Genomic DNA, 13,997 nt, shown 5'->3' on the forward strand with positions numbered 1-13,997 from the left:
AGCACAATGCCTGAGACTGGATGGTGTTCAGTAGGCAGCAGCTGCAATTTTGTAGAATTTAGATCAGTGCCAACCTTGGGCTAAGGCCTTCCTCAGATAACCATGCATAGTTCTGAGATTCTCCTGTCATGTACCATTTCCAGACATTTTGGGGAGGTGCCATAATTTCTTCTATGCAGCAACGATGTGGGGCTAAAAACCATCAGTAGACATGTGAAGGTAAAGCTGGAAACGACCCAATGGCAGAAAGTCCCTAAAGATCCAAGCAGAGAGGAGGGGCACCTGGGTGGCTCAGTCAGTCAAGTGACTGACTCTTTACTTTGGCTCTGGTAGTGAGCTCAAGCCCCGCATCGGGCTCTGCAATCAGCGAGGAGTCTGCCTGAGATTCTCTCCCTCTCCGTCTGCCCCACTCCTGCTTGTGTGCGCTCTCTCTCCCTCTATCTGATAAATAAATGAATCTTTGGTGTCCCTGGGTGGCGCAATCAAGCGACTGATTCTGGGTTGTGGCTCAGGTTGTGATCACAGGATGGTGAGGTGGAACGCTGCATCAGTCTCTGCACTCAGTGCGGAGTCTGCTTGAGATTCTCTTTCCATTTCCCTCTGTCCCTCCCATTCGTTCACTCGTTCTCTGTCTCACTCAAATAAATAAATAAATAAGTAAGTAAGTAAGTAAGTAAATAAATAAATAAATAAATAAATAAATAAATCTCTCAATCAATCAATCTTAAAAAGGTAAAAGATTCTGGCAGAGAGGGAGCTACATAGGCAAGAAGATAGAGACTAGCTTTCTACTTTAGTGCAGTATGTCCTGGTGTCTCTCCTAAGAAAGAGGTGTATATGTACCCTCTAATGTTTACGGACTGGCATTTACAAGGTGTTTCCACCTTGTAATACCAATTGTCCCATTGGAGAGTCTACTGATTGCCTCTTGTTGGTAATTGCTGTGGGTGGGCAGCATCCCTTCTGAGACACAGGAAGATTTTCCCAGGAAAACACCCATGGACCTCTTATCACATTATTATTTTTTTATCACATTATTTTATCACATAGTCAACTACTACTTACCTAAGCAATACATGCATACCAATTTATTCTATACCACTTATGTCCCTTCCTTTTGTCATCCCGCGGGCTGCTGATCACTAAGTACACTATGTACTGAGTATTGCCTCTGCCCGCTCACATAAAACCAGATGTCTTAGTATGAATACGAGAACTTTCATGGGGACCTTTGGAGTACTTTATTTTTGCCTCTATAGCTACTGGAAAACTTCCCAAATGAGGACCTTCTTAGACATTTGGAACAGAACTTCAGACGCATATACCAACACATGCTTTGGCTTAAAAGGAAATTTCTTTACGAACATGTGAAATTGGGCAATTAATTTCTCCCTGTAATGTCAAAGATTGGATAGCGGTGGAGGACTCATTTGTTCCTATATACATTATTGCAGTTAGAAAAAGATATTCTGTATGGGCTTATGTTTGAAAACTTGCAAACAAAAACCTGAAAACAAACAGAAGGTTGGTATACAGGGGTCAGAATTGATATTAAAAACAAAACAAGAAAAAACAAAAACCACCCACGACACCATACAGAAAAACGGGAGAAAATCTTTCCTCTCCTCCTAATGGGGTTGTTTTGTTTTGAATGATTCATGGGAGGAATTTCAGTATCTCAGAAAAATATATTTTAAGGGCTTATTCCAAATATATTCTGAAACAATGTCATGTTTATTAAATAACATGCCCAAATGAAGATGGTGTTATGTTACCAAATGTTAAAACAAATGCCCACTACAAAAGGAAGAATCAATTATTCAAGTTCCTAGCTCTCAAGTATAAAATCAGTGTTCCATACTCAATGAATATTAAACTTGAAAAAAAAAGCACTGTAGGTGATTTATCTTTAAAGACAGATGTGAGGGGATCCGTGGGTGGCTCAGCGGTTTAGCGCCTGCCTTCCGCCCAGGACATGGTCTGGGCACCCGGGATCGAGTACCACATCGGGCTCCGTGCATGGAGCCAGCTTCTCCCTCTGCCTGTGTCTCTGCACCTCTCTCTCTGTCTCTCTCTCTCTCTCTCTGCCTCAAAAATAAATAAAGAAACAAACAAAATGTTTAATTAAAAGGGAGATGTGAAATGCTTAAGCCCTAAGTAATTAAGTACATGTGCGTGTTTGTGAAATATACTCAATAAATCCTAAGGGCAGGTGTCATTTAATAGTGAACCAACACCAATTAAATGACATTTTGGTGTGCTTGTGGAAATGACACATTCACAAACCCATGTCTCAGCACTGATATTTATATATGTAGTTCTTTTCTCCCAGCGATTGTAGGCAGTTTAATGGATTTTAAAACACAATCTTATGTTTGCTTGCAATCCTTTTTATAAGGCAGTAGAGTACGTTTTCTTCTGAAAACATATTGGTATTGGAATTGGCTCAGTAAACTAATAAGTAAATATAAGCGGGTGCACGGATAAGACAGATTTTATATTCTTTAATTTTTTTTCCCTTTAGGCAAAACAATGGAGCCTTCTTTCTGTACTTGTGGTTTGAGCCTTTTGGGGATAATACAGATCCACTGAGGGAAAGCCTAAAATTAAATCATCCTTACTGCTAACAGCTAATTGACAGTGTTAAGTACAAAAAGTCTTCATTACTAACAAAGGGTTGAAAGCTGAATACGTATATAATTGTGGAACTGCCGCTCCTCACACAGCTTTTTAGGGTCGGGGTTTTAACAGGAAAAGATTCTTGCACTTAGCAAGCAAGCTATGATAAACAAGACGTACCAATTTCAACTACAATCTTTAAACTACTACAGTGTGGTTCAGTGCAGCTAATGTCATACTTAATAAAACGTAGCTTCCCGTTCTTTCGTTCTTCAAAGTCATCAGAACAACAGGGAATGAAGAGACTTCCGAACCATTGCCAGCTCTTACTGCTGCTGTTTCAAGGAAGGAAATACGGGACATTCGCCTGTTATTCGGGTAGCTGGCATACATTTTGGCAAAACAAATACCCCAATGCTCACATGCCTCCTTAGGTCTTAATATTAAATGTATACTACTTACAGCTTCCCTCATAATTTTGTTTTGAAACTTGGCGATTTCTTCTCTGACTTCACTTTGTTCATCAGTAAGAAGATGTTCATGGTCCTTGTCCAAGGCCTGCGAACTCTAAAACAAGAAGCCTAGTTCAGGTATAAAGCACCGCTTTTCATCTCATGCTGCAAACATGTACAATCAAATTTCAGGGGGCACCTGGGTGGCTTAGTGGGTTAAGAGTCTGCCTTCAACTCAGGTCATGATTTCAGGGTCCTGGGATCGAGCCCCGCGTCAGGCTCTCTGCTCAGCTGGGAGTCTCCTTCTCCCTCCCCCTCTCCTTCTCCCCCTGCGTGTGCCCTCTCTCAAAAGAATACATAAGATATTTTTAAAAAATTAAGTTAGATTTCAAAGGTAACAACCCTTAATATGCAAGGGATGCTCATTAATTTTTCCAAACAAACACTGTACCTGATACATGGAGATCGGAATATCCACTTAAGAAATTTTTAAAATGTTGTGTTTGAGTCAAATATTATTATTATAGAGGCATGACAGTAATACACTTGGCTCCAAACAATGCATTAATAGACAGTTAAGGTCAAGGTGGAGGAAAAACAGATAAAGACTGACCGCCCCACAGAATGAAAATCCATAATTTTAAAACACTCTATAAACACCACGGAACCCTGCAATTATAATGACTGATAATCAGTATAACATATTCCATTGGAGGGAATGAAATGATCTGTAACACGGCCTCTTAAGTCATGAAAAGCAAACATGGTCTAATCTTTACTGTTCACCTAACGAGTCGCGATCTCGTGCATCCTACAGAAAAGGTGCCGTTAGGTGCCGTGAATTTGAAAAGGGATGCATGATCTCTTCCTCCCTTATTCTAGGGAGATAAAAACAGGTAAATTAGAAGCCACACAAATCCTTTGTAATGATTAAGGAAACACCACTTGCCATGACTGTGTGCTGGAAGGTAAGACTGACTCTGCGTTAGTTGGTGAAAGAATAGGACTTCAGTAGGTAAAGGGATGAAGGAACTGAAAGTATTCCAGAAACAAGGAAGTAAAGGTGAGTTAGTTCAGAGAGAGCTGGAGGGGTGGAAGGAAAGGAGGAATGTCCACTTAAAACCACAAAGGGGGGCAGCCCCGGTGGTGCAGCAAAACCTGCAGCCCAGGGCATGATCCTGGAGAGCCTGGATCGAGTCCCGCATCAGGCTCTCTGCGTGGAGCCTGCTTCTCCCTCTGCCTGTGTCTCTGCCTCTCTCTCTCTCTCTGTGTGTGTGTGTCTCTATGAATAAATAAATAAAATCTTTTTTTAAAAAGGGGAGTTCTGTTACTGGGCAGGGGCAGATGCTGAATACCTGAGGGTTTAACATGGGAACCTAATGACAGGTTTTCAGGAGGGAAGATCATATTGCAGAACCTTAAGAATGGACTGGGGAAGAGAGCACTCAGGTAAGCATTTAATTGGAGGAGCAAGGAATGGTGAGATCCCGAACTAGGGCAGTAGCAGTGGGAATTCAAAGAAAGATACAGTTGCAGAAAGGTTGGAAAGAAAGTCACAGATGCAGAGGTAAAGGGCCGACGCGGGCACAAACACACACACACACACACACACACACACACTCTCGTGTGCCCGCGCGCACACACACACACAGCGCCCATAGACACAACAAGAAAAAAAAGAAGGGGAATGTGCAGGATTCCATCACTTCCTAAAGAAGTATATCTCTGCCTGAAGAAGAGGTATGTGTCACTGAGGACAATCTGCTGATGTGCAAATATCACACCAGATCATTCTCAATTCACAAACGGTTAGTTTTCCTCTGGCCTTTCATTATGATATACATTCTCTTAGACCTTTCCTTATGATATTTTTAAACTTTTTAAAAATTTTGTTTATTTATTCATGAGAGACAGAGAGAGAGAGAGAGATAGAGAGAGAGAGGCACAGACACAGGCAAAGGGAGAAGCAGGCTCCATGCAGGGAGCCCAACGCGGGACTTGATCCTGGGACTCCAAGAACACGCCCCGCGCCAAAGGCAGGCTCTAAACCGCTGAGCCACCCAGGGATCCCTTAAGTCTGTGTATAAAGTCACTATTCCTCTAGTATTCCAAAAGCAAATGTGCCACAAAATACTCATGTAACACATTTGAATATAAAAATCAGGATCCTTTATAGATCTTGGAAACTAGCCCTTTATCTGATATGTCATTTGCAAATATATTCTCCCATTCTGTAGGTTGTCTTTGAGTTTTGTTGACTGTATCCTTTGCTGTGCAAAAGCTTCTTATCTTGATGAAGTCCCAATAGTTCATTTTTGCTTTTGTTTCTTTCGCCTTCGTGGATGTATCTTGCAAGAAGTTACTATGGCCGAGTTCAAAAAGGGTGTTGCCTGTGTTCTTCTCTAGGATTTTGATGGAATCTTGTCTCACATTTAGATCTTTCATCCATTTTGAGTTTATCTTTGTGTATGGTGCAAGAGAGTGGTCTAGTTTCGTTCTTCTGCATGTGGATGTCCAATTTTCCCAGCACCATTTATTGAAGAGACTGTCTTTCTTCCAATGGATAGTCTTTCCTCCTTTATCGAATATTAGTTGCCCATAAAGTTGAGGGTCCACTTCTGGATTCTCTATTCTGTTCCACTGATCTATGTGTCTGTTTTTGTGCCAGTACCACACTGTCTTGATGACCACAGCTTTGTAGTACAACCTGAAATCTGGCATTGTGATGCCCCCAGATATGGTTTTCTTTTTTAAAATTCCCCTGGCTATTCGGGGTCTTTTCTGATTCCACACAAATCTTAAAATAATTTGTTCCAACTCTCTGAAGAAAGTCCATGGTATTTTGATAGGGATTGCATTAAACGTGTATATTGCCCTGGGTAACATTGACATTTTCACAATATTAATTCTGCCAATCCATGAGCATGGAATATTTTTCCATCTCTTTGTGTCTTCCTCAATTTCTTTCAGAAGTGTTCTATAGTTTTGAGGGTATAGATCCTTTACATCTTTGGTGAGGTTTATTCCTAGGTATCTTATGCTTTTGGGTGCAATTGTAAATGGGATTGACTCCTTAATTTCTCTTATTAAACTCAACACCAAAGAAACAAACAATCCAATCATGAAATGGGCAAAAGACATGAAGAGAAATCTCACAGAGGAAGACATAGACATGGCCAACATGCATATGAGAAAATGCTCTGCATCACTTGCCATCAGGGAAATACAAATGAAAACTACAATGAGATACCACCTCACACCAGTGAGAATGGGGAAAATTAACAAGGCAGGAAACAACAAATGTTGGAGAGGATGCGGAGAAAAGGGAACCCTCTTACACTGTTGGTGGGAATGTGAACTGGTGCAGCCACTCTGGAAAACTGTGTGGAGGTTCCTCAAACAGTTAAAAATAGACCTGCCCTACGACCCAGCAATTGCACTGTTGGGGATTTACCCCAAAGATACAAATGCAATGAAACGCCGGGACACCTGCACCCCGATGTTTCTAGCAGCAATGGCCACGATAGCCAAACTGTGGAAGGAGCCTCGGTGTCCAACAAAAGATGAATGGATAAAGAAGATGTGGTTTATGTATACAATGGAATATTACTCAGCTATTAGAAATGACAAATACCCACCATTTGCTTCAACGTGGATGGAACTGGAGGGTATTATGCTGAGTGAAGTAAGTCAGTCGGAGAAGGACAAACATTATATGTTCTCATTCATTTGGGGAATATAAATAATAGTGAAAGGGAAAATAAGGGAAGGGAGAAGAAATGTGTGGGAAATATCAGAAAGGGAGACAGAACGTAAAGACTGCTAACTCTGGGAAACGAACTAGGGGTGGTAGAAGGGGAGGAGGGCGGGGGGTGGGAGTGAATGGGTGACGGGCACTGGGTGTTATTCTGTATGTTAGTAAATTGAACACCAATAAAAAAAAATAAACATCCTTTCACAGTTTAAAAAAAAATCAGGATCCATCAATTACAACTGCTTACTCGTATTTAACAGAAACCATCAATACAAGGAAAAGACACGTAGAAGTGATTCATAGAATTCCTAGTTTTCACTATATGTTTATTGCTGATCTCAAAACTGATGATCGAACCAAAAAATCATGCTCGAAGTGTTAATAGAGTACCAGTATTCTTCACGATACGTGTATTTCTAGGTAAAATTCCCACGTTGCCATTCCCTGTTTTAAACGACTCCCATCTGGTACACTTAGGATATTTTTTTTTAGTATTTCTGTATTTTTTTCCTTTTTACAGTCAAGATCTTTAAATCTTCAACATTGTGGGAAAAAAGTTCAAGATCTCAATTTCACACATAATCAAATTTACAAAAATAAGAGTTAAATGTGTGTTGTAATAGTGTGAAATGAAAGTAAAAAAAAAATAAACAACTCCCATAAAAGTATTAATTAATACTAAAAATAAAAAAATGCATTTCCCAATTAGGCTGAATCCAAAACAGTGAGGTCATACTGGACATTGGTTGACAATTTTGATGTACAACCTAAATGGTTTTCCACCCACAGATTCAGAAAGAAACTATCTTCTACTTTTATATACTTATTACGTAGTTTTTCAAGATTTGCTCATTTATTTGAGACACACACAGCGCACGTGCAAGTGGGCAGAAGGGCAGAGGGAGAGAATCTTCAAGCAGACTCCGTGCTGAGAAGGGAGGCCCAGCGGGGCTCCATCCCACAACCCATGGGATCAGGACCCACGACCTGAGCCAAAACCAGGAGTTGGTCGTTCAAGCGACTGAGCCACCCAGGCACCTCTATGTCTTGTGTTTTCTAAGAGCGTATTGTGCTGCCAAATACAACAGACCTTTAAGAATTCTTTGTATACGTTTCTTAATTTTTCCAGCCTCTGGTTCTGAACAATTCTAGCTTGTTGCAGAATCTTTTGTTGCTCCTGAAACATATGCTAGGAACATAAAAGAAAAAGGTGACAAAATGTGGGTCACGTTTATTATTCAGAGAACATAATTACCCATCAGGTTAAAAAGGAAGATTCCTTAAATCGATACCTGTCAGCATTTCCTGTTTTAACAACTTTTGCGACCAAGTTTAGATCATTGTGTTCACCACGCATATACAGAAACAATACACGATGACCCTACCTAGTACCATTAAGTAGGAAATTGTCTTCCTCACCGATATTGAAGACATGTATTAATTCTGGACTTCAAAGTCCAAAAACGGCCCTTCTAATAATCTGTTTACCACAAGTAGGCAAAGACTCTATACAATAATCCTTCCTAACAGTAGTCACAGAGGAGCGATTCTTTCTTAACAACGTTCAAAACATGTGTTAATTCTTGGTCATTTCAGGACACGTACAGACGATCCTAGCCTCTCTGTTCCTTGACCTGCTCTCCAACAATAATTCTGTCCTCTTCCCTACTTTAGTCACTTACGTAGTCAGACCCGGGATTCCCAATAACTGCAACATCTACATAAGATTACTTAGAGCAAAGACTTGCATATCAGCTCCGTGTCAGGTACTGTTTGGAACCATTTCAAATAGACTTACTACATACGATCTCATTCAACCCTCAAAACAACTCTACGAGGCAGATGCTCTTACCATGTCTCCTCCTTTCATAGGTGAGGAACCTGAGTGAGATACAATTTGTCCCTGAAGCCACAGCTTGTACTGGTCAACCAGGATTGGATTAAAAAAACAAAAAAAAAACCAAAAAAGTTTCTGGGGCCCAGGCTCCTGACCACTGTGCTATGCTGTTTCTCCACCCCACTCCGCCCCCCACAACATTCTAGCTTTACCTCCCTGTTTGTTGTTCTCTCCCTTTCTTACTACGGTTCAGTACTCTTTCAGAATTGATATCTCAATGATCCAAGGAGTCTTCCTTGTCCCCAGTCCCCATTCTCCTAGTCTCTCTGTTCTTCCTTCTTGGCTTAAATTCCATGGTCAATTATCATACCTCTGCACTTGCGCGTGTACCTTGCCCCCTTTCCACTCTGTCAATCTGTGTGGCCGAACCCCAACCCTGGAAGATCCAGCTCTCTGGCCGCTCTGCCACAACTGTGCAGCGTGGTCTCACTTTAAATTCATGATCACTATGGCAGTAACCAAATCAAACCCATAATGCTGCTTGGCAATGATATTCCCCTAGTGCATTCGCTGGCCCGCTCTCAGGAAACAATTCCTGGACTTCCTCTCTGCCGCCCAAAGGCAGCGCCTCCTCCACCACTCTAACTCTTAACTGGTGACCTTCCTGCATCACTAAATAGAAGCCATCCAAATAGAATGTTCGGCCTCCCACCACTACCCATCTTGGCTATCTTCTACCCACCCTTACCCATCTGGGCTCACGGACTCTACATTCTCTCCTATGTTTTTGCATGTCCTCTTGCTACTTGAGACTTTGATACAGTAAAGAAATCAATAAAATAGATCAATTTTAAAGCCAAGGCTGATACCAACAGCTAGTTCTGCTTCCTGTTCCTGGGCTTTCCTCATGTCGGTATCCCACTTCTGAAAGAGAGTCAGAAACTGCTGAGAGTATTTGAAATGAAGATTCTGCCTGTAAAACATGATAACGAGCACCGTCACACTCCACAAAGAGATGAGAAAATTAACCATATTTTGCAGGAATACTGTAACAGCACAGTATAGTCTCACGGGAAACAGAAAGGGCACACAAATGACTATTACCAACAGTATTGTTCCTAAGCGACCAATATAGAAGCCTTCTCACGTGCCTTGCCTCTTAAATACTAGCGAGGATATACCATAAAATCAATTTTCCAGAAAGACTCATTTTATCTAAAAGCAGCTTACTTTTCATTTCTTCTTCCTGAAGAACCTCTACGTTCGGATGCAGTAAGTAGATGCAATGAGGATGTTTTATCGAAGATTCCCGAACAGGAATATTTCACTTAAACAGTTCCCCTCTTTGGCACAATGATTTTTAAGAAAGAACAGTGAACGCAACTTAGCTACAATGTGCAAATTCTTTATGATATAAAGTTAACCTTTTCTACAGTGAAGGAATACAGTTAACTTTCACTGGGATAACACTGTCAGATGTTTACCCAAGGTTCGGCTAGTGTAGGTCCAGAATGACTATGAATTAAAAGAAAACTATATAGGAAGAAAACTCCTACAGGAAGAGAACTCAATTGTTCTTTGAAAGGGAGGGGAGAGGTCTTCTTTACTGGCTTCTAGGAATTACACCTCAATGCTGATAAGGAGTGAGGTTAAGAGAATTTATCCACGAAGAAAAGAATCAAGCAAAATCTCTTTTTTAATGGAAAATTCAATATAATAGCATTCGCCTTCCATGATTTGCACCAAGGAATACTAAGATATGATACATGGGTCCTCGTGGCATAAAAACAACAACCTCACCTTAGTTTTTTTTTTTTTTTAAAGATTTTATTTATTTATTCATGATAGTCACACACAGAGAGAGAGAGAGAGAGGCAGAGACATAGGCAGAGGGAGAAGCAGGCTCCATGCAGGGAGCCCGATGTGGGATTCGATCCCGGGTCTCCAGGATCGCGCCCTGGGCCAAAGGCAGGCGCCAAACCGCTGCGCCACCCAGGGATCCCCTCACCTTAGTTTTTGTATTTTCCAACCTTGCTCCATTTTCTCGTTAGTGCTTTTCAGAGAAGCTTTTGCATTTGCTTCAAACATTTTTCTTTTTGCCAGAAGAGCCTGTTTAATGCCACCTGTGTAGAACATAGATATTCGTTGAAATTTCATGCCGAAAATTATTTGGTTTTCATATATACGATTCAATATAAGTAAATGTTGCCTCAGCAATAAGCAAAGATGCTTCAAATCTATACTGCAGCATCGTAAATGTCCAAACAGTATGTCGCATACCTGGAACTAATATCATGTTGTGTGCCCATGACGCTCCCCCCCCCCAAAAAAAAAAAGTAAAAAAAAACCTATAACACAGGCGTGGTTTGAAAAAGCCCAGATTTGCTCGCTATTTTCGGTAAAGTCTTTGCAGTACTAGTATCCTGATTCTCATTACTCTAACTGCGGGTTCAGAGATAAGGAAAGGGGGATAATAATCAAACGACATTCCATTCTCAAATGCGTATAAAGAATCCCAAAGATAGACTTTAATGTCCTTGTGATAAGACAGGTAAAAAGCAAACTATTCTGAATTTATAAAATATCCTGCAACTCAGGGGACATGTTTAGATGGATTACCATTAGGATGCATTATATAAAACATCACAAGAGCATTTTCTTAAAAACGACCCCAAAAGGAGAAAAATCATCATATCGCACATTAAAGAATCATTTTTCAAGCGATCTAGTGAGTGATGCTTTTAACGGTGCTTTACTAAAAGAGAGCAAGGCTGTGACTGTAAAAACTCTAACTGGAATAAATGAGTTCAGAAACACTTTTAAAATATTTTCACGGGGTAGCCCTGGTGGCTCAGTGGTTTAGTGCCGCCTTCAGTCCAGGGCCTGATCCTGGAGACCCGGGATCGAGTCCCATGTCGGGCTCCCTGCATGGAACCTGCTTCTCCCTCTGCCTGTGTCTCTGCCTCTCTCTCTCTCTCTCTCTCTCTCTCTCTCTCCCACCCCTCTCTCTGTGTCTATCATGAATAAATAAATAAAATCTTTAAAAAAATAATAAATAAATAAAATATTTTCACGGAGCTTTTTCCATAGCACTTTTATCCATAAGTGCTGCATTTCACCGAATCTTAATACTTCAAATAAAGCTTTGCAAATCGCATGATTTGACTTTTTGGATCTACAGTCGATAGTTACTTTTCAGCAGTCATGAAGGATCTGCAGTCTGATAAAACTATTTTACACACCCGGAATCCCTCTACGGTAAGAAGTTTATTAGACAGCTCACAAAGCCAGCCCTTTGTCGCCACCAAATAGAGCAAAGCTGTCAAAACATACTTGCTTGTAAGGGCGATCCTTATCGAAGAGCCACAGATTGACTTGGGACTCTTTGCTAAGTGTCCCGTCCTGTAGTGCAGATGGTGTGACTGACCTCTGACCAAACAACAAAAAGCTTAGGAGTCTGGATATGACATTTCTCAGCAGCTACGGGAGTTCTCTAGTTTGCAGCTATACGGTTTATTAATGAGAAATGACGACAAAGAGGGTGCTTTTTTGTTTGTTCTTTTGGTTGGTTTTGTTTGATTGATTGATTTTGGCAGGATTCAGTTTGTGCTGCTACTCCAAAGAACAGAGCACTGGAAAGTAATGAAAAGTAACTAAATTAAGAAAAATTAAATTTGACATAAAAACCTGATATGCCACCTAATCTGTGCACACCAAAGGAGGTACGAAGTTTGCTCCGTCCACTCGCTCGCAGAGTACGTTGACGTACCCGTGCATAAAATAGCGGCGTCACTCTTACCTCATCTTGGTGAGTACCATTTTTACCCTTCCAGATCAACAATGGAAAAGGTCAGCATAGAAAGTGGCAAAGTTGAATCACACTAAATACTTGTGTAATATCCTACATATGAGAACAAGGCATGAAAATCAGTCTTGCAGGCCACTCATTAAGATTTCCACCTGTAAAAGCTGTAGGATCTAAAACTTTCCTCTTCCCTGCAGATATCACTTATGCATACCTCCAAGTCCTTGCAGCATCTCCTGTATTTCGTTTCTGTGAAGAAGTTACAGCAAACATTACCGAGGAGACGTAAACCCAGGTCGTATTTGTTTTGGAAGAAATGTCTCATTCTAGGATTTTACAGAGAACAACGGGCAGGCAAGCCGAGTTGACTTGATGTGGCAAGGGAAAATACTGTAAACACGTTACCCCACGTCTTCCTCACGCGGTCCGGGAGAAGACCTCTTTCGCCCATGTTTATCGGCTACTGGATTGTTTCCTGCGTTGAAATAAAAGTGGAGAACATTTTTTTTAATAACACATTTATTTTTTATTGGTGTTCAATTTGCCAACATACAGAACAACACCCAGTGCTCATCCCGTCAAGTGCCCCCCTCAGTGCCCGCCGCGCAGTCACCCCCAACCCCCGCCCTCCTCCCCTTCCAACACCCCTAGTTCGTTTCCCATAGCTAGGAGTCAGAAAGCATTCTTGAGGGAAGGGTGGCCTTTCGATAAGTTTTCGAGGGGGCAATATCGTCACCGCGCGGGCTGCGGGGCCTCTGGCAAACCAACAGCCTTTCAAGGCAGAGCTAGGAAAGGCTGCGTGTCTGTCTGTGCAAGGGCAGAGGAAAGGAGATCGGGGCCCAGGACCACGCGGCGGCGAAGGTGTTCCGGGCCTTTGGCGCGCTTAAACGGCAGAGAACAGCACCCGGCACGTGGGAGGTATTTGGGAAAGAGGGCCTGCAGGGCGCGGGGTGGGGTCGGGGTGGGGTGGCGGCGCGGCAGAAGAGCTGCGTGCGATCTCCGCCTCTGGAACCCTGGTTTGGGACAGGAGGATCCAGCGGGCAGCCTGCGGCAGGTGAAACTGCGCTGGCGCGCGCACACACGTGCGGGGGCGCGCACGCTGGAGGACTGTACTGTTGACCACGCGGAGGACTCGGAGGCAGAGACCTGGCCCGCGTGCGGTCATCTCCGAGCGAGCGCTGTGTCCGCAAAGGTGTGGGGCAGACGGTACCTTCCGCAGCAGCAGCCTCTGGCCCACTCAGCTCTCTGCTGCCTCCTCCGCCCGAATCACAGGCTGCCATTCTCTGAGGCTCCGCAGGGGCTTTCCTCCCCAGGCGCTTCCTGCCAGCCGGAGGCATCCGCAGAGGTGTCTGTCCTCCCTCCGAGGTGTCTGTGTGTCCTCCGAGTTGTCCCGCACCTTGTGAGCCCGAGCACGCGACCGAGAAATGGGGACACGGTCAGCGAGCGTCGGCAGGCAGGGGGCCTCTGCACAGAGCGGGCTGCGCGTGTCCTCGTGTGTCTGGCCGGGCCAGGAGGGAGCAAGGAGGATGC

General features: G+C 42.6%; 1 protein-coding gene across 5 annotated transcripts in view; it reads right to left on the minus strand.

Annotated features, from left to right (window-relative positions):
• Positions 1–2,478: 2,478 nt before the first annotated feature.
• Positions 2,479–13,997, minus strand: part of LOC144308099 (synaptonemal complex protein 3-like) — a 103,708-nt gene continuing 92,189 nt past the window's right edge. For 4 of the 5 annotated variants that reach the window (XM_077888284.1, XM_077888286.1, XM_077888282.1 and 1 more), the window contains 8 exons: positions 13,678–13,863; positions 12,873–12,942; positions 12,682–12,716; positions 10,671–10,785; positions 9,536–9,635; positions 7,916–8,014; positions 3,082–3,186; positions 2,479–2,954 (listed from right to left, as the gene is read on the minus strand). In XM_077888284.1, coding sequence (XP_077744410.1) covers positions 2,946–2,954; positions 3,082–3,186; positions 7,916–8,014; positions 9,536–9,635; positions 10,671–10,785; positions 12,682–12,716; positions 12,873–12,942; positions 13,678–13,863 — 719 coding nt within the window. In that variant the 3' untranslated portion in view covers positions 2,479–2,945. The remainder of the gene's footprint in view (positions 2,955–3,081; positions 3,187–7,915; positions 8,015–9,535; positions 9,636–10,670; positions 10,786–12,681; positions 12,717–12,872; positions 12,943–13,677; positions 13,864–13,997) is intronic. The other variant, XM_077888283.1, reaches the window with a different exon arrangement.

Source organism: Canis aureus, chromosome X (assembly GCF_053574225.1).
Source record: "Canis aureus isolate CA01 chromosome X, VMU_Caureus_v.1.0, whole genome shotgun sequence".
Lineage (NCBI taxonomy): Eukaryota > Metazoa > Chordata > Mammalia > Carnivora > Canidae > Canis > Canis aureus.